The sequence below is a fragment of the Staurois parvus genome, unplaced genomic scaffold (genome assembly GCF_062004578.1).
Source record: "Staurois parvus isolate SC_StPar_1 unplaced genomic scaffold, SC_StPar_1.0 ptg000716l, whole genome shotgun sequence".
NCBI classification, from domain to species: domain Eukaryota; kingdom Metazoa; phylum Chordata; class Amphibia; order Anura; family Ranidae; genus Staurois; species Staurois parvus.
In genome coordinates this window covers 1533656-1558616 of record NW_028318512.1, presented here as the reverse complement: position 1 = coordinate 1558616, position 24961 = coordinate 1533656, and the positions used below count along the sequence as shown (strand labels likewise).

At 40.4% G+C, this 24961-nt stretch overlaps 1 protein-coding gene across 1 annotated transcript in view; it reads left to right on the top strand.

The window, feature by feature from the left end:
• LRP1B (LDL receptor related protein 1B) overlaps positions 1-24961 on the top strand; it is a 2076109-nt gene that overhangs the window by 1895723 nt on the left and 155425 nt on the right. Inside the window, exon 72 of the mRNA XM_089653623.1 lies at positions 9400-9522. Coding sequence (XP_089509749.1) covers positions 9400-9522 — 123 coding nt within the window. The remainder of the gene's footprint in view (positions 1-9399; positions 9523-24961) is intronic.

Here is a 24961-nt window from a genome sequence, read left to right as displayed (position 1 = left end):
CATTGATGCATGTCACTCTCTGTTAGTTCTTAATCATAGGGTGATTAAGCCCTGGCTGAGGAGTAAACCCATCATGTCCATCAGGAGTGACAATGTAAGAGGAGCCATTATGAACTTTAAATAAATGTTGAGATTAAAACTAAAGAATGCAGCGTTATGTGACCTGGACATTGGTTTGTACAAGGGGGTTCATATCAAAATGGGACTTGTGAGTTTATATAAAAAAGAACAAATTGCAAGGTGTGGAAACTGCATTTATTTTTTTACATACTCCACTGCATTTATACACTTAACATTTATACACTTAACTAACGCCTAGAAAGCTTTGATTTGTCAGTACTCCCGAACCATTCTAGGATAGCCTGCTTCACTTAGTCATCATTGTGTTTACCATTCCCCCAGAAACATTTGTCTCTTGCACAATTTCATTACAAGTTATGCATAGAATTTCCAGGATCAGGCATTCTACGCACTGAATGTTCACAGGAATGCCTGCTGTGGGCCAAGAACCACCATGGCTGGGATCATAACTGATGGATGTACGGCCATCTTTGAAACATTTACACAATTCAAATGTCTTACTACAGCTGATCTTCACATCACAGTACTGTGCTTGAAGTCTATGCATTTGTTCACAAGAAACTTCATTACTACATGCTTTTCCATGTATGCACTAATGCTGTTGTCTGCTATCTTGATTAATGGTCTCTGGACTGGCCTGCAACATGTGTGCTGCCTATCAGTAATAGGATACACTTGCCACTTACTACTGTATGTAGTACCGCCACACTATCATCCCTTTGTATACCTGTAAAATTAAAAGTCCTGGTTTGACTTGAACACAGCTTGTATATTTCTGCAGGGAGGTAGTAGTTTGTGTATCAAGTCTGGCACCTGTGAAATGAAAAATTGCTGCCCTAAGTACAATTTGTAGATGATTGGTTAACTTTATCTTGTGTGATGTCTGCTGGTAAGCTCATGCAAATTCTACCCAACACTGATGGCCAGATATAAGTGGTGGTGTCCCTTAATATGTGAGCCAGGCTTCAAGATATCTAATTTTTATAAATAGCACCCACCATGTGTAATGAACAGGAGGTTGCCCCATCTAAATTGTGGCGATGGGTGTTTGAACCAGACAGGAAACGATACCACTTTATTAGGTACTCCTTGCTAGTACCGGAGTTGGCCCCCTTTTGCCTTTAGAACTGCCATAATTCTTTGGTGGTATAGATTCAACAAGGTGTTTTAAACATTCCTCAGAGATTTTGGTCCATATTGACATGAAAGCATCATGCAATTGCTGCAGGTTTGTTGGCTGCACATCCATGATGCGAATCTCCGTTTCCACCACATCCCAAAGGTGCTGTATTGGATTGAGATCTGGTGACTATGGAGGCCATTGGAGTACAGTGAGCTCATAGTCATGTTCAAGAAACCAGTTTGAGATGATTTGTGACATGGTGCATTATCCTGCTGGAAGTAGCCATCAGAAGATGGGTACACTGTGGTCATAAAAGGATGGACATGGTCAGCAACAATACTCAGGTACACTGTGGCATTTAAACAATCCTCAGTTGGTACTAAGGGGCCCAAAGTGTGGCAAGAAAATATTCCACACACCATTACACCACCACCAGCCTGAACTGTTGATACAATGCAGGATGGACCCATGTTTTCATTTTGCTTAAGCAAACGTCTGACCCTACCATCTGAATGTCGCAGCTGAAATCAAGACTCATCAGAATAGGCAATGTTTTTCCAATCTTGTATTGTCCAATTTTGGTGAGCCTGTGTGAATCGTTGCCTCTGTTTCCTGTTCTTAGCTGACAGGAGTGGCACCCAGTGTGGTCTTCTGTTTCTGTAGCCCATATAGATGCCTAAATGCATTGAGTTGCTGCCATGTGATTAACTGATTAGCAATTTGTGTTACAAAGCAATTGAACCGGTGTACCTGATAAAGTGGCCGGAGAGCATACTGTATAATCCTCATGAACAAATAGTAGAATGATCTACACTGCTCAAAAAAATTAAAGGAACAATTTGAAAACACATCAGATCTCAATGGGGAAAAAATATCATGCTGGATATCTATACTGATGTGGATTGGATAATGTGTTAGGAATGTAAGGATGCTCCATTGTTTTATGGAAATGAAAATGATCAACCTACAGAGGACTGAATTTAAAGACACCCTGAAAATCAAAGTGAAAACATGATGCAGCAGGCTTGTCCATTTTGCTGAAATTTCATTGCAGCAACTTAAAATGGTACTCAGTAGTTTGTATGGCCCCCACATGCTTGTATGCATGCCTGACAACATCGGGGTATGCTTCTAATAAGATTACGGATGGTGTCCTGGGGTATTTCCTTCCAGATCTGGACCAGGGCATCACTGAGCACCTGGACAGTCTGAGGTGCAACCTGGCAGTGTCAGATGTCCCAAAACATGATATCCCAGAGGTGTTCTATTGGATTCAGGTCAGGTGAGCGTGGGGACCATTCAAAGGTATCAATTCCTTCATCCTCCAGGAACTGCCTGCATACTCGCACCACATGAGGCATTGTTGTGCACCAGGAGGAACCTAGGACCCATTGCACCAGTGTAGGTTCTGACATTAGGTCCAAGGATTTCATCCTGATATCTAATGGCAGTCAGGATGCCATTGTCTAGCCTTTAGAGGTCTGTGTGTCCCTCCATTGATATGCCTCCCCAGACCATCAATGACCCATCACCAAAATGGTCATGCTGAACGATGTTACAGGAAGCATAACATTCTCCATGGCTTCTCCAGACCCCTTGACGACTGCCACATGTGTCCAGGGTGAACCTGCTCTCATCTGTGAAAAGCACATGGCACCAGTGGCAGACCTGTGAATTCTGGTGTTCAATGGCAAATGCCAACCAAGCTCTAAGGTGCCGGGCAGTGAACACAGGGCCCACTAGAGGATGTTGGGCCCTCAGGCCAGCCTCATGAAGTCTCTTTCTGATTGTTTGGTCAGAGACATTCACACTAGTGGCCTGCTGGGAGGTAATTTTGTAGGGCTCTGGCAGAGCTCATCCTTTTCCTCCTTGCACAAAGGAGCAGATAACAATCCTGCTGATGGGTTAAGGACCTTCTACGGCCCTATCCAGCTCTCCTAGAGTACCTGGCTGTATCCTGAAATCTCCTCCATGCTCAAGACTGTGCTGGGAGACACAGCAAACTTTCTGGCAATGGCACGTATTGATGTGCCATCCTGGAGGGGTTGGACTGCCTGTTCAACCTCAGTAGGGTCCAGGTATCGCCTCATACTACCAGTAGTGACACTGACCCTAGCCAAATACAAAACTAGTGAAAAACAATTAGAAAAAATGAGTAGGGATCAAAATGTCAGTGGCCTACACCTGTAAAACCATTCCTGTTTTAAGGGTTGTCTCATTGTTGCCCATCTAGTGCACCTGTTGTTAATTCCATTAACACCAAAGCAGCAGAAACTGATTAACAACCCCCTCTGCTACTTAACTGACCAGATCAATATCCCAGGAGTTTAATTGACTTGATGCTATACTCTGTTTAAAAAGTGTTCCTTTAATTTTTTTCAAATATTTTCCCATACATAGGAATAATAGTTTAAAAATTAACATATCAATCCAAAGACGTGTGTTTATATTACTCAGTCTTATTCTAACTAAAAGCATTTACAGTATAATTGTTTCTTGCAGTTTATATTTTTGTAAAATTGTTGCACACAATGCAGCACGTAGAAAAGCACAAAGGTTCCCAATCTACAATCCAAATGCCTTAACAAAAGAAGCAAAACAAAATATTATACATAAGACAGAGGAAGAAAAATTTCACCTTTGTGCGTCTTTGCCATTCACGATAAATTAGTCTTGTTGACTGCTTTTGACAGAGTGGAAAATCTACTCAATAGCTATTAAATCCTTGTGGAAGAATAACTTAAGACTTTCTGTGCCGTGGCCCGTAGTTTACCAAAACAAAGAAAGAAGCCTTGATCTAACATTAAAAGCCAAGAGTTAAAAAAAAGTTAAAGAAAAAACCAACCCAACAACAATAGGAAAATAAATAAATAAACTAAGCTCAAGAGGTTTAACCTCAATAAACAAACAACAAAAAAAACACATTGGAAGTGTTGAATAAGTAATATGTCGGAATCCATTCTCTATAAATTGTTATTCATTATGAGGAATGACACAACTGCCATTTGGCATGAATATTGCCTTTGGGGCCTCTGTGTGAATTGCAGTGCGCATTTGAAAAAGTAAGCTGGCCTTGACATTTAATAGTCTGAGGTTTTCATCTAAAATATAGCTGCTTTAGTGGCAATGATGGTTCTTATTCTCGGACATGGTTGTTGCTAGAAATTGAGTGACTTTGTGCCACCGTGGGTAGCAGTTAACTTGGTGCATGATTGCCAAGCTTGAAAGAGAGCTAAGAGATTAGATAAAAAGAAAAGTATTTCCATCAAAATATTATTGGAATCAGATCAGTCAGATAGAATCATTTTTGGAATTGGCTTTGGGGTTGTCAAATGTACCTTATAAGTGTCAGCTTTCCCATTTCCCTATTTCATTCAAGTTGCAGTCCAAATAATGTCAAGCACCAGATGTGGCATGTGCACAGGAATCCTATACAGGTTTTTGATACTTCTTTTGTCTTTTTACCTTTAAACAGATTGCCATTGATGCATATAATTATGAAATTGTCAGTTTAAGACTAAGTGAATGTAAGGCACTATTCTTACTGTCCTTTTAAAATGGTCCAGAATTCAATAAATCAGGATTTGCTGTAACAACTTGCAACCTTAAAGTGATATTAAAAGCAATTAAAAAAAAAACCACAAACATGTTATACTTACCTGCTCTGTGTAATGGTTTTGCACAGACTCACCCCTATCCTCCTCTTCTTGGGTCCCCTGCTGGCGCTACTGGACCTTCCCTCCTGATGAATAGATTGCTATGGCGGCACCCAAGCAGGCTTGCCCCGTGCCACCGCTCTGTGTGTCCATTGGCTCACTGACTGTGATTGACATCAGTGGGAGCCAATTACACCTGTTATTGTCTCAGTCAAAGAGGAGGGAGAGTCCCTGGAGAACCGAGGCGTTTGTTCACATTGCTGGATCACAAAGGGGCCCATGTAAGTTTTAGAGGGGAGCTGCTGCACACAGAAGGGTTTTAACCTTTATGCATAGAATGCATGAAGGTAAAAAACCTTGAGCTTTTTACAACCACTTTGAAGTGGTTGTAAACCCTTACATATACCCAGTAAAATGACTGGCCTCAGGTGATACACAGAGATGAAACAAGTCCTCCTATTTAAGTTGTACCTGCAGTCTCCTCTTCGCTACATCCGTTCAAGAGTTCAGAAAAAAAGAGGTGGAGAAATGAAATTACACACTGCAGAGCTCAGTGAGGAGAACTCTAAGAGCTGATTAGAGGGAAGGGACACCCCCCCCCCCTTCACATAGCACATAGGAACAGAGCGGAGGTTGTCAATCTGCTGGAGGTCCCTTGCCTGTCTCCATTTTTCTCTTGGTGTCAGGAAAACTTGTCAGAAGGGATTCATGGTGATAGCAGAGGGATGAGGCAGCAGACAGAAATGACAATTAGTGCTCTGAATTGAGATACGTACACACTGTAGAAGGATATGCTTTGATCATATTTCATATCTGAGGTTTACAACCACTTTAATGGTAAGTGTATGGATTGGGATTGTGTAAGGTAAATGCAGAGGATGGGGCTCACTATTGATAAATGGAGAAGAGCAGGGGGCTCAATAAGGATAAATAAAAAGAAGTGCAGAGCTCACTAAGGTTAAGTGGAGGTAAAAAGCTTCACTTATGGTTAGTGCAGAAAGTGGATGCTCACTTTGGGTTAGGGAAAAAACGTAGACAAACTAGTACAAACTATAGAGGGATATGCTTTGTTCATATTTCATATCTTAGATTTACAATCTCTTTAACTGTGCAATTATGACATGCTCAACCCTAAATACGAGTGAAACATGTAACATGCTCCAAAGGTGAACTGATCCTTTAATATGTTCCAGCTTCTGCCCCCCCCCCCCCTTTGTGACAGCAGGCAAGGGTTTTTCTTCCCACACCTGCTGTCACTTCCTAAAAACAGCATGGCTGTGTGGGGCTCCACACAGCCGCAACATTCATTGCATTCACAGGACATGTTTGTATTCCATATTTGTAGAGCAGGTGTAATATTCACAGGATTACCAGGTGAAAATAAAGCAAAGGAAGCTTTAAAAAAGAAAAACGAATATAGCCACCATACCAAGGACTAGTAACTGGAATATATTACATTTTTTTATTTTGGATTTAAAAGCCGTATCCTGAAAGTTTGAATTTTTCTATTGCATTCCTGCAGCTCCTGGTATGTGGGTATGTTTAGGCACTCTTGTACCTGCAGCCTCATAGCTGTTAATTTGCAGTGTGAGCGGTACTGCTGCCCATGGCTGCTAGTCGTAGTAGATTTGGAATGAGGTTTGATAATGTCACAACTGAGCTGCTTGCTGGAGAGGAATCTGTACTGCAAGTAACTCCCTGCTTGATCACCTCTCCTGCTGTTTCTTGAACTTTTACCCCGCCAGTCATCAGATTGATAGTTAAGGGAATCTCTAACATTAGAAAACAAGCCTTATTCCTCTACCAAGATGCTCACCTTGATGCTAGGCATGGTCAGTCAGAAATGGGGAAAAGATCAACTGCAGGGAAACCACAGGTAATACTGGTGAGAAGTCATTTGCTCTCTGCTTCTTTTTTTCTGGAGTTTCCAGAGTTTGTGTTCTCTTTAGGAGCATGTGCACACAGGCATACAAGAATTTGCATTCCGATCTATAATTTTTGTAGATCCAAATGGAGCATTATTGCATTATGTGGGGCTATGCACACTGGTCTGTATATTGGTCCACAACATAAAGCAGGCAGGCGCTGCCTGCTTCCTAACACACCAAGGATACTAGACGGCAGGAGCCATCTGTGTCCTAACAACCAAGGAGCTAGCATGCACAAGCTGCCTGCAACCTAGCAACTAGGTGTGCTATTTGACAGGAGACAATTGCATCCTAGTAACCAATAGGGCCATTAGGGTACATCTGCGCTATACACTGCACACATATACATAAATGTTAGTACAAACAATACATGTGTACAATGTTACTGCCAGCAAGATTCTATGTAAAATCATATGCCCCTTGAATGGGTTCACAGAATACAGAGAGAGAGATTTACTAAAACTGTAGAATGCAATATCTGATGTAGCTCTGCAAAGAAACCAATCAGCTTCCAAGTTTTATTGTCAAAGCTTAATTAAATAAATTAGAAGCTGATTGGCTGCCATGCACAGCTGCACCAGATTCTGAGTGCTCCAGTTTTAGTAAATCTCCTCAAAGTGTTTTGTGATTGGACAAGAGGAGATTAGGTGGGGAACAACAGGGCGGCTTGTATGTAGGAGAACAACAAATTTCCTGTTGAAACAACAGAAGCATAGTGAAAGCGATATTTTCTGGCTTCAATAAAGTTTTACATTTCAAGAACAATTTTTTAAACCATTGCCTACTTTTCTCTTTTTTAATGCTAAACCTCCAGCCAAAGGGATAAATTTACATTGAGAAATAATTTACTGGTCTGTGTCTTGCGTTCTCAGCTTGCATCCTCTTCAGTGTAGCCTCTCATGTTCAGCCTGTTGATTGGAATAAAAAGTCACTCATCCTCCCTAAAAATCAGCATTTTCTACACCCCTGTAAGACTACCCAAATTGTACTACTCAAATCCTCCGGTGCCATAATAGCACATATTTTACTATACATATCTTTTTCATGTTCTTGTACATTATGTGTTTTGCCTGCATAATTAGATATTCAGTGGATAAGGCTTTTTTTTCATTTAGTACGTTTTTATTACATTTTCAGAATTTGATTTAACAAGCATAACAGTACAGAACAGAAAGTATTAATATGCTCCTGTAAGTGGCTTAACAAAGCATTTTGCAATCAAAATGAAAGTGGTCCGTGATGTACAGACAGGAATAACATAAATTGAATAAAATCTAGGAGGTGAAGGAACGGATATATAATGCAACCTAAGACAGGAGGACAAAGGCTCAGAAGACTTCCAGTCCAGTACGAGACCCCCTTACTCTCAGCAAGGGTTGATAGGGGGGAAAAAAAGGGGGTAAAGGAGAAGTAAGAGGGAAAGGGGGAGGAGGAGTACAATAGTTCTAAATATGCAGAAGCCTCTTGCTTCCACCCTCTTAGAAAAGCAGTGACTTTGGATTGGAATAGTGTGATATGTAGGACTCAATCCATGGTTCCCATTTTTTCCAACACGTATCCATCTTATCATTGTGGTGGGTGGTAATTTTTCAAAGATCATTACCTGGGGGACTCGGTGCTTGACTTCAGCCAATGGAAAAGTTGTGGTTTTCAAGGCTCTTGCTGTTACCCTCTTTGCTGAGAATGTGAATAACAAACCTGAATTGGATATTGGTGCATTCTTCAGGTTGTCAGAGCATAAGGGCCCTTCCAAAATGATTTATCTGTAACTATGTAAAGCAGTTAGTAACTCTAGTCCATAATCTTCACACTTTTGGGCAATCCCACCATATATAGTATATATGACGGATCCAACCGCCTGGACTCCTCTAAGGCATTGAGGGGATTGGGTTGGAATCATACATGAGATTCTCAAGGGAACAAGAGGATATGCCTTTTTATTGCACCTTTACTACTCAGACTGCCCTTGGAAATGGGCCGCTGTTGAAATATTGTGCCATCGAATCATAGTGTTGGAGGTGTGGAGGCTATTGAGGGGACCTACCTAGATACCTTCATTTTTCCTCACAACTCCAACTTTGCAGACTTGTGAACAAAAGTGTTGTTTTGTATGCCAGAGTAATATCCTAAGACTGTGTACAATGTCAGCAGTTTAGAGCAATCAGTAAAATTTCACCTTAATCCAGTCAAGAAAACTATATAAAATCTGTTTTGGTTAATACGGAGTGCTGTATTTTTCACATAGCTATTGGTTTTTGCTGTGCCTCGTAAATAAGCCTGATGACATCACTATATTGACATCAGAGTGGTAGCATTTATTTATAATTATACCGTTCTTGCATTTGTATAACGCTGGACTATCATGAAGACAAAGCAAGTAAGGATTTTTATTCATCACAAATCATGCGCAAATGATATTTGGTCTTTTTATAGAACATCTGATTTTATCGATGTATTATAGCTGTTTTCCAATTACACTTTACATTCATCATTTACAGTATGCCAGCTCAATTATTCTGTGTGAATTGCGCTCGTAGTTTGCAGCCATGTCTCATTGTTTTCTGCCGCCACAGGAAATGATAATCCATGCTATTGTTTCTCTTTATTGAAGGGGAGAATATATGCAGAGCAGATGAATTTCTGTGTAATAATACTCTTTGCAAGCTTCATCTGTGGCTTTGTGACGGTGAAGATGATTGTGGGGATAATTCAGACGAAGTACCTGAAATGTGTGGTATGTACATTCAAATTTTATTCTATTCCTATGCTGTACACTATGAATCAATCTCTTTGATATGACAAAGACAGACATATATTTCTGGCTTAAAAAGTGGTATTCAGCTCGAAAAAAAGTTATATATTGCAGCTTACCAGTCCTTATAGAAAGAAAATTTAGGAAAAAACTAAAATGGTTGTAAAGTCTGAAAGTTTGTCATGTATTCCATGCATGAAGAGAAAAAAAACTTCAGTATGCAGCTTCCCCTGCAGCCCGCCTAATTTACCTAACTTACCTGAGCCCAATCCTGTGCCAGCAATGTGCACGAGAGTGACTGTTTTCCCAGTGCTCTGCCTCCTCATTGGCTCACGTTGGAGCCATTGGCTCACATTGCTGTACATCACATACACCGAGGAGGGATGACTGATCCCCGTTCTGTGTGTCTTATGGACACACGGAGAAGGGCAGGCTTGGGAGCGAGCATGAAGCTTGCTAAGGGAACTCGCCAGGGGGGGGGGGGCCCATAGCGCCGGCAGGGTACCCGAGAAGAGTAGGATCAGGGCTGCTCTGTGCAAAAGTATTACTCAGAGCAGGTAAGTATAACATGTTTGTTATGTAAAAAAAAACTTTAGTATCACTTTAAAAGTCAGCAGCTACAAATACTGTAGCTGCTGACTTTTAAAAAAGGACACTTACCTGTCCAGGAATCCAGCCTTATCCTCACCCAGGGTTTTCAGGGTCCCAGGCACCAGCACGTTTATGAAAGAAAGCCGGCTGTGACTCCTTGCGGCTTCACAGCTGGCTTCCCACCATGCATGTGCAAGCCGCACTGCACTGTATGAATTGTTTTACAGCTTCCTGGGACCAATGACGTGCCCCAGAAGGTTGCAGGCAGGGATGGTGGAAGAACTTCTGCTTTGATCTCCTGGAAGTCAGAATGGAAGGGGGAGTGGATACCTGCTGAAAATAGGTACCCACTCCTTAAAAAGAAAACAAACCTCCAAAAGTGGGAGAAGAGGGAGGGAAGGAAGGGTTAAAGCCAAACTCCCCTTTTGGGGTGAACTTCTGCTTTGAATGTGGGAGCTGCATTAGTTTTAATTTTTAGGCTTTTTTCCAATATTTTTACCTGTTAATCAGGTCAGTAACACACTTCTTGTCTTAAAGTGTCATAAAAAAGGAATGCCTTCCTATTGATTACTATACTGTTTCTGTGCCCTTTGTTTAAATATAAAATTTTTATTTATTAACAAATTACTTGAGCAATATGTCAGTCACCTATAATTCCTGATTTGTGGTGGCAATGATTTGTGGGCTTATAGAATCTCTGCACTGTTGACACCACACTTCACATGCCCCCTCTCATCTATGTATATAGAGGCATTTCCCTAGCTATGTATAAGGCCAGCCATAGACAGTTTAAATCTTGTCCAGTTCAACAAGGGCCAGCCAAGATTCGAACCATGTACGGGCAGGCTGAATGTATCCTAGTTGATCGAGCAATCAACTTGGGTACAACCAGCCATTCAGATTTTACATGTGATTATTGGTAGTGGCTTTTATACTATGCTATGTTCTCCCTGTGTTCTCTCCGTGTTACCCCTGCCCCAGGAAAACAAAATGGCTCAGTGGGAGGGATTCCGCCATCAACACTGACTGGGCTGATGGGGGAATCAAGTATTTTTTTTTGGTTTGGTAAATGAAGTTGTAAACATAACAGGCATACTGGCTAGATCACCAAGTGAAAATAAAGGAAATCACGCCTTAAAATAGAAAACTAATCTAAGAATTGGTAAGCTGCAATGTAATACATTTTTTTTGGGGGGTGAGGGGGTTAATACCACTTTAAGTTTCGTTATAACAAATTTATGTGTTTTATACAACTCAGAAGAAGTAAGCAGGTGATGAGATGTCTTCATCACTTGACTCAATAAAGTCTAACATTTTTTTGTACAATTACTAGTCTAACATCTTTTGTTTCCTGCTGGTGCATGATCATAGAGTTCTAGACTTGATTGTAGAGTCCTAGACTCTTATCCAGCCCATCTCCAAGCAAAACAGAATTTGCCTGGTACCCACAGATGAATGATGAAGTGGTGTCACAGATTAGTTAATAAATATATCAAAAACTCAAACTTTTTAGTTTTGGATAAGGGAAGGTTTGAAACAGGTCAGATTTATTTTTGTCCATGTCCCTAGAGTAGTCCACAGAGCTGGTCAACAGGTGGGTCAAGATTGTTGGTTTTAAAAATATACCAACCATATAACACAACAGAAGTGGGTTGATTATAAGATTGATGCAGAGTTCAGTTTATTGCACTTTTGATGGGGATTACTAAACCCAACTACTATGGTCGTCAGCGTATCCTCTTTGTATATGTTATTACTAAAGCACTTGTGAGTTAGGTTTTGGAAAAATCTAGATGTCCCATTCAAAAGTGTTCTACTAGATGATGCTATCCAAAGCTAATGCGATAATCTTGTATTTGTAGTTAGGTCTTTCCTAAAATTTCTCTTTTGTCTGTCACTCCATCATCTTAACCTTCTAAAACTACCATGTTAACATACATACAAAGAAAATGCAGGCCCACAAGTCTAGATTTTGCCTTTACAGCTGCTAAAAGCCTTTGTTATCAGAACTACATCTACCTGCCTACTCTGTCCTTTCAGCATATATTGTTTAACTAATTGAGAGACATACTTAAATAATCACAATAACACACCCTAGCTTTTTGTGAGGAACCACATGGTCTCATTTAATTATCAGCTATAAAATGGTTGGTTTCAAAGGCAGTAACACTTCAAAGTTACATTTTTCTCTTGTATACCATGTGGATCCTGTAAGGCAAATATTTATCCCATTTCTTGAGATGTAGATGTGCCCTTGTAAATTTGTATTGAGTCTAAGCTATTGGTTTGTCAAACAAAATTGGATGTGATAATGAGCGCATCAGATTCTTAAATGTAAATTGTATATTTAAATGTCTACAGTAATCTGCCTAAAAAGATCAAAACAACTTTAAAATTATAAATTTGGTCACATTGGTCAATTTAGTTGCCAGTTCTATTAAAGTCCAAACCAAGTTACAAAGACAGGATCTATGGTAAAAGATCTCTGAGCTGCCATATTCGATATGATGTGGTGTTCAAATAGCTAAACTCCATTGAAAACTGTCTTTTTAGTTTAAAAAAATGGCCAGAGGGTCTCACCTTCAAGCTTGTGCATTAGAGTATAACAGGGTTATCACCAAACCAGTACATCAAAGGAAATCTGTTCAACAGGGACACAGACATCAATAAAAGCAAGAAGATGCTACGCTTTCCCCACTTTATACTAAATAGAATAAAAAAAAGTTTTGGTAGGAGTTGGGCTTGATGGCCAATGATGATGGCATTAGTCTTTTAAAGTTTACAGTTAAGCAAAACCCATTCCACATGGAAAACAGAAGGAAAGCCAGCTCACTGGTTACTCGCAGTTAAAAAAAAAAAAAAGCCTTAATTTGCAGAAGCATAGACCAATGGCCACACAGGGACCCCAAAATGAAATGTTTTGTGACCTTAATAAATGGATCCTAGGAACTAGGAAAAGTAAAGATATCCCACACTTATAGTTCACACAATTTTGAGGTTTACTTGAAAATGGATGATGCAAGTCACATACTGTATATGTTTTTTCTTTTTTTTTGGAATTTTTTCCCCTACCTTTGATCAACAAAACTTCATTCAATCATTCAGAAAAATGGAAATGTGCACTCCAGGGAAAGAAATTAGTGCAATTATCTTTGATGTTTGCTTTGTAATTTATTTACAAATTATACAGACACGCAACAATTCACAAAGGCTGATGAAATAAGTGAAAACAATGTGATCTGATTGGATTTGTGATAGAACAATATGCTGGAACAAATGACATGAATTAGAATCTGTGGATCTAAATGTTTTTATATTGGGTATTAACATCAGTCAATTGCTCTTGAGGCACAGTTTATTGTCATCTTTTGTGTTTGATTTTTCTGAATTCCCAAAAAACAGAATCTTTACATTGTCAGTCTCTTCTATAGTCTACTTAAACTTGGTATGTAAAGTGTCAAGTTAGTCTACTAACTTACAAATTTGTTTAACTTTTCTGGCAGAAGAGTTTCCCAGACAGTGTACACAATGTAGCTGTATAGCTGAATTTTGTGAACGATTTGACAATTACATGCATGTTTACAGCCATTTCAAAAGCAACATCAATTCTTTCAATCTGCTTTCAATTGTAAAACATGCAAACGGATCAAGGGCAACCTACCTCCAACACTTAACATCATTTCATAATTTAAATGGAATCAGTTGCTTTCATCTCTCTGGCTGTTTATGCAATCAAAAGACTTTTGAAAGGGACTGAAATTGCTCATACATTGCTATGTACAACCCCCAATTCCAAAAATGTTCAGATGCTGTGTAAAATTTACATAAAACAGAATGCAATGATATGCAAATTTCATAAACTCATCTTTTTTTTCTCAATAGAAAATAGAAAACAAATCAAATGTATGAACTGTGAGAATGTACAATTTCAAGAAAAAAATAAGGTCATGTTAAAATTGATGGCAGCAACATGTCTCTAGAAAGTTGGGGCTGTAAGTAAGTGGTACTAACAAGAAAAAGCTGGAAGAACATTTTTCAGCAGCTAATTAGGTCAATTGACAACAGGTCAGTAACATGATTGGGTTTTAACCAATTCAATACCGGGCAATTTTACACCTTCCTGCCCAGGCCATTTTTCAGGTTTCAGCGCTCTCACACTTGGAATGACAATTGCGCGGTCATACAACATTGTACCCAAACTAAAATGTTATCATTTTCTTCACACAACTAGAGCTTTCTTTTGGTGGTATTTAATCACCACTGGGGTTTTTATTTTTTGCTAAATTAACAAAAAAATACCAAAAAATTTGAAAAAAAACACACGTTTTTCTTTGTTTCTATTATAAAAGTTTGCAAATAAATAATTGTTCTTCATAAATTTAGGCCGAGATGTATTCTGCTACATGTCTTTGGTGAAAATAACCCAAATTAGGATGTATTTTTTAGTTTGTAGGAAAGTTATAGAGTTCACAAACTATGGTATAGATCTGAATATTGATCAGTCCTGAAGTACTGACAGCCAATCTAATTTCTTGAGGTCCAAGAATGTCAGAACAGTACAGATATCCCCAAATGACCTCTTTTTGCAGAGTAGAAAGTCCGACGTACTTCATAAAAGGCGTGGTGAGTTTTTTGAAGTTGTATTTTTTTTGTCATTTTTCGGAAAATGAAAATATGCAAAAAATTATTTTCACTATTTTTTTTTACATACTGTCACCAGTGCAGTACAGCGTCATCATATAACTGGCATGGTGGTGATCAGGGACACTGACTGGTGACAGTATGAAGAAAAAAAAAATATTTTTTATTTTTTTATATTTTTAATTTTTAATAAAAAAAATTTTCTTTTTTTTAAGATTTATTTCATATTTCACTATGTCCAAAGTAGTACAATGTTATCATAGTAACATTGTACTACTTTGGGGAAGTGATCAATATTTTTTTTTTTTTACACAATTTGCTTATAGCAAAGAATTACTTTGCTATAAGAAAGCATTTACCTGAATGACATCGATTCATTCAGGTTTTTTTTGTTTTGTTTTGTTTTTTTGTGCTTAGCTGTGATTTGGCCACAGCTAATCACATGACATGTGCATGTGACCTGCTGTGACCATTCACAGCTAGACACTAGTATACAATGGATGACATGAATGAAGCCATCCATTGTATACAACTGTCATGTGACCTGCTGTGATTGGTCACAGCAGGTCACATGGTACCGGCAACAGGGCCGATACTCAGATCTGTCATCGGCCATGTCCGAGGTACACGGCCGGTAACATCGCGCCGCTGCGTGGCTCTACAAGCGCGAAAAGTGCGCATGTGCGGGAGGACGCCATATAGCGTCCACCCGGGACGCTGATGACATTTGCCGACCGCCATTCGGCCATAGGGCGGGCGGCAAATGGTTAAAAGAGCATCTAGAGCAGGCCATACATGGTTTGAATTCCGAATGATTTTTCAATCGAAAATCGAAAACATAGTTTGTTCTGTAATCCGATGGTGCCACCATTGATTTAAAAAATCGGTTGTTTTTCACAATTTTCCAGCATGCCCGACAAAAGAAATGGGGAGGAACCACCCGTGCCATTGCCCCACTGACAGAGTGAAAAGCGGCCGATTATTCTTATGTCTGATTTTCGAATGAAAAGCGTTCAAAAATCAACCCATGTATGGCAGGCCTAAGGCTCCTTTCACACGAGGTGGACTCTGGCTGCGATCCGATTGCTCAGCAGAACATTTTTTTTATTTTTTTTTTACTGGACATGTTTAATAGCAAAAAGTAAAAAATATAGTTTTTTTCTCAAAATTGTTGGTCTTTTTTTTGTTTAAAGCACAAAAAAATAAAAAACGCACAGGCAATAAAATACCACCGAAAAAAAAGATCCATTTGTGGGAAAAAAGGACATAAATTTAATTTGGGTGCAGTGTTGCATGATTGTGCAATTTGCCAGTTAAAGTAATCCATCGTCGTATCACAAAAAAAAGGCCTGCTCATGAATGGGAGTAAATCCTCTGGAGGGCAAGTGGTTAAACCTCATTTGCCACATAGTTGCCCAATTAAACAGTGCATTAAGATCGGCTTGTAAGTTGAAGACATCCTGGAAGGACGTTATTCCACTGCACAGCTCGGTGTCATCTGCAAAGACTGAAATGGGATTATTAATCCGAGACCCTATATAGTTTATTAATATAATAAAAAGTAAGGGTCCCAACACTGAACCTTGGGGTACACCACTGGCAGCCCTGGACCATTCAGAGTATGAATCATTAACCACTACTCTCTGAATACGATCTTTCAGCCAGTTTTCTAACCATTTACATACGGATGTTTCCAAGCCTGTAGACTTTACCTTACACATTAGCTGTGTGTGGGGAACCGTGTCAAACACTTTTGCAAAATCCAAGTATACCACGTCCACCCCCACCCCTCTGTCCAAGTATACCACGTCCACCGCCACCCCTCTGTCCAAGTATACCACGTCCACCGCCACCCCTCTGTCCAAGTATACCACGTCCACCGCCACCCCTCTGTCCAAGTATACCACGTCCACACCCACCCCTCTGTCCAAGTATACCACGTCCACCGCCACCCCTCTGTCCAAGTATACCACCCCCACCCCTCTGTCCAAGTATACCACGTCCACCGCCACCCCTCTATCCAAGTATACCACGTCCACCACCACTCCTCTGTCCAAGTATACCACGTCCACACCCACCCCTCTGTCCAAGTATACCACGTCCACCGCTACCCCTCTGTCCAAGGATACCACGTCCACCACCACCCCTCTGTCCAAGGTTTTGCTCACCTCCTCATAAAAAGAAATCAGATTTTTTTAACAACTTCTGTCTTTCATAAATCCATGCTGTCTGTTGCTTAAAATATTTTTTTCTAGCGACAACTCATCCATGTGGTCTTTTAGTAAACTCTCCGGTATCTTCCCAACTATAGAAGTTCTAAACAGGTCTAAAATAATTTGGTAAAGATTTTGATCCCTTTTTAAATATTGGCACCACATTGGCCTTATACCAGTCCAGTGGTACTATGCCAGTCATTAGAGTCCCTAAAAATTAGAAATGACAGTTTTTTTGGAATTGGGGTTGTATGTGGTCAGCATCGGTGGTACATAACTGGATTAAAGCTAAACTCTAGTTATGATATTTGTGGCATAGTTACATTGCTTAGAACAATGGAAGTATGTGTATCTTGCTGTTGAAGCTGCAAACCAATGTAGCAGTTAGCACCACTACAGTGATAGCAGGCATTTCCAGGTCCTGTGCTTCCATTCTGCATAGTAACCACAGGGGGTCACTCACATGGCATCGCAACCAGTCAGAGAATGCCTCGTATTTTTTCAATGGAAACAAGACATTCTCTGATTGGATGAGGTGGAAATCATGACATTATTGCCCTGACTCTCCATTTTGTCAAGTTGTGGAAAGTAGAAAGATAGCACTGGACCCGTAGGGTTGTATTTACTGGTATTCTTAAGGAATTTCTGTTGGTGTGAATGATCTGGTTCCTGGGCAGGCTGTTTCCACACCCCAGAGGATCTTCACAGTCTCCTTGGCTTGTAGTATAATGTAATGAGACATGTCACGCCACTTCTAAGATACAACTTGATTCCATTAAAATTCAGAGGTACAATCCCAAAAGTAGCCAACACATTTTGACGGTGCAAGCTCCCTGTAATCAGGGCTTGACTGTTAACCATGTGAGCAAACCAGAAGTGAGCTGGGTCTACAGTGGAATTTTTCCAGTGTGAATTTCAAGCATAGGCCTTGTCAACAGGTTGTTTGGCAGAAACCTGGTTGGTAACATTGTATCTGGACCTCTTAGCAGTGGTGTGGCGCTTCAATTTCACTTCTTGTTACATCCTCACCTTGTCAAATCAGAGAACGCCTTGTGCAACTATGTAACAAGAAGTGAAATTGAAGCACCAAACCATTGCTAAGAGGTCACACATTTTGGGGGTGCAAGCTCCCCGTAATCAGTGCTTGACTGGCAACCATTTGAACAAAGCAGAAGTGAACTGGACCTACAATGGTATTTTTCCAGTGTGAATTTAGAACATAGGCCTACATCTTCACCTTGTCAAATCAGAGAATGCCTTATTTAAAAAATAGCACAGGACCCAGACGATCACTGCTATCACTGTAGTAGCACCGACTACAACATTGGTTGTCAGCTTCCCCAGCAATTCCTCAGGCGGGGGATAATCATGCTTATACAGTAAAAATTACAACTAGTGTTCAGCTTTAAAGAGCACCAGTACTGTCATAGAAAATAAAAGAGCAATAGGGTAATATAAAGGTAGGTAATGGCAATGTTTATTAAGAGCCATGTCAGATGAACAATTCTGCCACTGGAAGAATTACTAACACACCACTTAGCTTTTCCTAAGCAATCACTTCCACAATCCCCAGATGTTAACCAGACCAGCAGGATGTAGCTCTCTTGTTACTCCCTCATTAGTGACATTCTGTAGTGTTACAGGCCAGCGAGGGAAGGATTCCATTAGGGAAAGAAAGATAGCAGATACTCTGTTGCAGGCTCCAATGTCTATACCACCTCCGATGACAGGAATCGGTTCCCTATAATCATTCCCTTGCCTGACTAATTCTGTCTTTGACAGTACATCAAATGATTTGTATGACATGGTTTGATTTTAGATGATGAGGAGCTTCATTTAACTTTTTCAAACATAGTATTATCTTCATATTCAGGACCAACTCACACTAGTTGACCCAGTGCCCTCCTTGCTAGAGGTCTCTTGTTTAAAGGACTGATATAAAGAACTAAAATTTTGAAAGGTTTGGGGTTTATTTATATCAAAATTTAAGATACTAACTGACAGAGAAGTCTTGCTTCTGAGTCATAAAAGCATTAAGACTCTACAGAGATACCCAAGACTAGAGCTGACCCTAACTGTAACTGTTTTAAAATGCACATATTATTATCTGTCACCATTGAGTTATGGCTTAAGAACATCAAGGACCCAGTTGAAGTTAGCAAAACAAAGTACTTAATGTCTTTTTTTATAAAACATTTGAAAACATTGTATAACATAATACATTATTGACTGATATAACCAAAACAACTTCTTGAAAAAAGGCAAGTCCTACAGCGTGTTCATATTGTACAAGGTAATTGTAGTGCAAATGTTTACTTGGCCACTCCAAGCGCAGAAAAATACTTAGAATCTTCTGCTGGATCTTATAGGTTCCTTTCATGGGTCATCTTGGCTGGGAAGAATAAGATGAATGTAAGGTCTAGCAATCTACATTATATATCAAGGGTCTCCAAACTTTCCAAACAAAGGGCCAGTTTACTGTCCTTCAGACTTTGAGAGGTCCAGACTGTGGCAACTGTGAGTGGAATATCCCCGGGAATAAGCATGCCCCATGATTGGTATCAGTGGGAGGAATAGTGCCCCATCACTGGTGTCAGTAGGAGGAATGGTGTCCCATTGTTTGTGCCAGTGGGGAGAATAGTGCCTTGTAACATATGACGTCCTCCCAGAATGCTCCCACAGCAAGGCGCACCAGGCTCTGTCTGTGATCACAGCAGCCTTTTACCATGTGATCAGCTGTGTCCAATGACACAGCTGATCACAAAGTAAATACAGTGTGACAGCTTGAGGAAAGTGCTGCTGATAACCAGCAAGTGTCACACTGATAATCACCCATCAGTGCCACCAGTCAGTGCTGCCTATCAGTGCCCGTCAGTGCTGCCTATCAGTGCCGTATATCAGGGCCCATTATTGCTGCCTATCAATGCAGCATCATCAGTGCCTTCTCATCAATTCCCACCAGTGCTGCCTCATCAGTGCAGCCTATTAGTGCCTATCAGTGCTGCCTATCAGTGCCCATCAGTGCTGCCTATAAGTGCCCATCAGTTCTGCCTATAAGTGCCCATCAGTTCTGCCTATCAGTGCCACCTCATCAGTGCCCATCAGTACTGCCTATAAGTGTAGCCTCATCAACGCACATCGCTGAAGGAGAAAATTTTCTTGTTTGTTAAATTTTATAAAAGAAACAAAGAAAAACTTTTTTTTTTAATTTTTTGCTCTTTTTTTCTTTATAGTGCAAAAAATAAAAAACACCATGGTGATTAAATACTAACATTTAGAAACTCTACTAGCTTGGGACTCAAAGGGTTAAAGCAGGCGGCGAGACGACATCCCCTCCTCACTGCCTGTCAAATGGTCTCTGAAGCGTGATCCAAATGCTGATCACTGTTCAAAAAGCAAAGCACAAGTGAGCAAGCCCTTAGACTACTGAGGTGCTCTGTGTTTTAAAGTGTAGTTTTCAATGTGTTAGTAAATCCATTGTAGAAAATCTTGAATTCAGATGTATGATCTGCAGCAGGCACAAATACAGTACAACACAAATAAGATTTCAGATAATCTCTGGGTCATCCAGATCCAGTTGAACAATAGATTTCAATTTTGTGGATGTCTATAGATACATTTGGATAATTTTCAGGTATAAATGCTATTGTGGCACACCTGTACGGCATGACAGATGCACAAAAAACCCCAAATAGTTTTAAAGAACTCAAGACAGATGTACAACACCCTTAAGTGCACGTCTGCCTTTCTTAAAGAGTAATAAAAATGTATTTTCTTTTTGATAGCATAGCTGCTTGAAATATTTGTTTTCTATCAACTTCCACAGCAGGCACACTTACTGACAAGCTAAATTTTTAGCGTGCACATTCAATATAAAAGGAAGGGAGGAGGCTTAAATGAGCTTGGAGACATTTCTGATTGAGTTCCCAGTGTAGAGACATTCCTTGGTATTGTAGGCAGGTGATAGGTGAGTGACATAAAGGGTTAATTTACTAAAGCCAGACTGTTCACTTTCCAGAGTTATTTTCCCTTAGCTTAGTAAATGAGGAAAAGCTCTGCTGACTTCCTTCATCCAATCATGTTCAAGCAAAAATACAATTTTTTTTTTATTTTTCTTGCATGTGATTGGGTGTACTTTGGAAAAGTAAATTTTCACCTCATTTACTAAACTAAAGTAAAAATTCCCTTGCAAAATGAATCAACCCCATAGACTGTACATAAAAAGCAATGCCATTTTCCTCTTTATCCTATACAGCATTAAATCATAGTTGGGTTGTAGTGATCACATAAGTATGCAAATAAAAGTGAACCTGTTAGACCTACAGCATTCAACTAGCTACACTGGAAATGATCAGGCACAAGTCATTATCTATGTACCTGAAGGGGAACCTGGCTCCGTGGTCCAGGCAACACATTTGGCAAACAACAGTCCAAAGTGCAACTCCCACATACTGTCCACTTAGGTTATGGTATCGAACTGTTAAATGCAATCTCCAGAATACACCCCTTCCTAAACAATGACACCACATAGCGCCTAATTCACTCCCTGGTCATCTTTTGCCTCAACTTCTACCACTCCCTCCTCATTGGATTACCTTTCCAGTCCATCAAAAATGCTGCTGTCAGGCTCATCCACCTTACCAATCTTTCAGTGTCTGCTACCCCTCTCTGCCATTCCCTCCACTGGCTTCCACTCAGCAATGAATTCAATTAAAAAAACTATCAACAATTTACAAAGCCATCCACAACTCGACCCCCGGCTACATCACTAACCTACTTTCAAAATGCCAACCAAATCATTCTCTTTGTTCCTCCCTAGACCAGCTACTCTAGTTCCATTGTCATTTCATCCCATGGTCACCTCCAGGGCTTTTCCTGAGCCTCTCCCAACCTATGGAATTCCTTACCCCAATCTGTCAATTTGTCCACGTACGACAATTCCTGAAAATCCTTCTCTTCAGGGAAGCCAATGTTGTCCCTGTATAATAACTGCACTTTTATTTTCTCCATCAGCCCATCCTCCACAGTTATTACCTTTTATATTACTTGACCTTCCCTTTTAAATTGTAAGCTCTAAATAGCAAGGCTTTCGGATTCCACCTGTATTGATTTGTATTGTAACTGTACTGTCTGTCCTCATGTCGTAAAGCAATGCACAAACTGGTGAGGGGTTTAGGCTTAGCACTGGAAGATGAACTATGAACCATCAAGGGTTAGTTTACTAGGTTTGGAGTTTAAGTCCCCCTTCCAGGCATACAGAAATTAATTTTGAAAATAAACACAGTACTTGCAGATGCCACAGCAGGGTGCCCACGCTCTATCACAGTTGGTATTTTACATGTTTTGAAGGTTGTGACAGGTGCCCACCCTCTGAACAGTCCGTTTTGGCTATATATAATATTTTTCCCTACATACCTTATTTTCATCAATCCAGTCTCCACTTCCGGTCTTGGCCGCCTTGGCTATTTCGTCATTAGGCAATTCCCTAGGTTTTCTGGGCTTATTATTATTATACAGGATTTATATAGCGCCAACAGTTTTCTCAGCGCTTTACAATATAACGGGAGACAATACAGGAACAATACAGTTCAATAAAAGAGGGATAGGAGGACCCTGATCCTTGGAGCTTACAATCTAGGAGGGAGGGGCTAGTGGTACAAAAGGTAGTAACTGTGGGGGATGGACTGGTTGGAAGAGTGGAAGATTCCATTATTAGCTGGGGGCAGGATAGGCTTCCCTGAAGAGATAGGTTTTCAGAGATTGCCTAAAAGTGAGCAGAGTAGGCGATAATCTGATAAATTGGGGTAGAGAGTTCCAGAGGATGGGGGAAGCTCTGGAGAAGTCCTGGAGACGAGCATGGGAGGAGGAGACAAGGGAGCTAGAAAGTAGGAGGTCTTGCGAGGAGCGTAGAGTACGGTTTGGGTGATATTTGGAGACAAGATCGATGATGTAATTTGGGGCAGAGTTATAAATGGCTTTATACGTTATTGTGAATGTTTTGAATTTTATCCGTTGGGCAATGGGAAGCCAGTGGAGGGATTGGCAGAGAGGGGTGGCAGATACAGAACGGTTAGTAAGGTGGATGAGTCTGGCAGCAGCATTCATGATAGACTGAAGAGGGGATAGCCTGCGATGAGGTCAGGCAATGAGGAGGGAGTTACAATAGTCGAGGCGAGATATAACAAGGGAGTGAATAAGTTGCTTAGTGGTTTCCGAGGTTAGGAACAGTCGTATCTTGGAGATGTTGCGGAGGTGAAGTCTACAAGGTTTGGACAGTGATTGGATTTGGGGCTGAAAGGACAGATGGGAGTCTAGGATTACACCTAGTACCCTGACATGAGGGGAGGGACTGATGATTGTGTTATTGATTTTGATGGAGGAGTCAGGGGAGGGGGCACGGGCTGGGGGGAATACTAAGAGCTCAGCTTTGGAAAGATTGAATTTGAGGAAGTGAAGTGACATCCATGCTAATATGTCACTTAGCAGGTTAGTAATGCGAGAGGAGACTGAAGGGGTGAGCTGAGGGGTAGAAAGATAGATTTGTGTGTCATCAGCATAGAGATGGTACTTAAAGCCATGGGGGATATTGGCGTTATCTATCCCAGGAGTCCTAGGGATGCCTAATAGCAAAACCTAATGTTATTAGGAAACAGGGATGTTTCGACGAGATGATTGAAATGTTGCCATAACAATGGGGTGGAAACCTCTACCACTGCAATCCAACAAATGAACCGCACTGTCTTCACACTGTGCAGGCGCGAGATCGGGAGGTGCATGTAGGGTAACCAGTTTCACCGTATCCCAGAAGAAAGGGCGGCTGGGCTGCCTACAGTGAAGATGGATGAGTATGTGATTGTGAGGAAGTAGTAAGTAAATAAAAAAAAAACATGCAAAAGAACGATAACATATGCAGCTTATGCCAATTTGCATGGCATAAGCTGTGACTGTCGGGGGGAGGGGGTGATTAAAAAAAAAAAAGACTGGAACTCTACTTTAATTTTCAGTTTTCTGGGTTAAATTAAATACTTCTTTTATGTGTATTCCAAATTTGTTCTTAAAGAGCATCTAAAGTCAAAACTTGTTTTTTTCAACTTACAGTACAGACTCTTGGTATAGCTCTGCATAGAAACCAATTATCTTCCAGGTTTTACATCAAAGCCGATTTTGAAATTGTGCGACTTACAGTGAAGTCGCACGATTTAAAAATCGGGTGACCTGCTGATTTCATTGTGATTTGCAAGACAGCTGACACAGATGTCTATGCAAATCGCAACAAAAGCAGTGAATGCACTACTTTAGAAATCAGTGAGGCTCCAACCAAGTTGGAACTGCACTAATATGACCGCTCTAATAGCGGACAATAGGGTGCAACTTGGCATACGATTTGCAAGTCGCCTGGCATGCAAACCGCATGCCAAGTCGCACCCGGTGTGACTGGGGGCTTATTGCCAAAGCTTAACTGAACAAGCCGAAGTTTGAAGCTGATTAGGCTACTATGCGCAGCTGCCCCAGATTCTGTGTGGACCAGTTTGAGTAAATCTCCCCCATATAATAATTTATTGAATGTGGTTTCTAAGCACCACGCATGCGCGATGGAGCTATACATTACTGGACATGTAGTCTTGATGAGGGGAATCCAATGGCTGTAAATGAAGCAATATGTGTGCACTAAGGGGATTCCAGGTTGCAGCTTTGATATGTACATAAAAGTAAGTGTTTCAGGATTGGTTTTGAAAGAACCATATTATTTTGTGCTGAATTTATTGATACAGATTTATTAAAGAAAAAAACCCTTTTTACCACTACTTTAATCTTAATTACCATTACCTACTTTATCCAAAACTAAAAAGTTTGAGCTTAAGCTATACTTTAGCTGTTAATCTAGAGCTGCTTTATGATGTTGGTATTTATGAAATGCTACATGTTTCTTTTTTGTTATCTCTAAAAATAACATTGACATTGTTTGTGTGGCATTT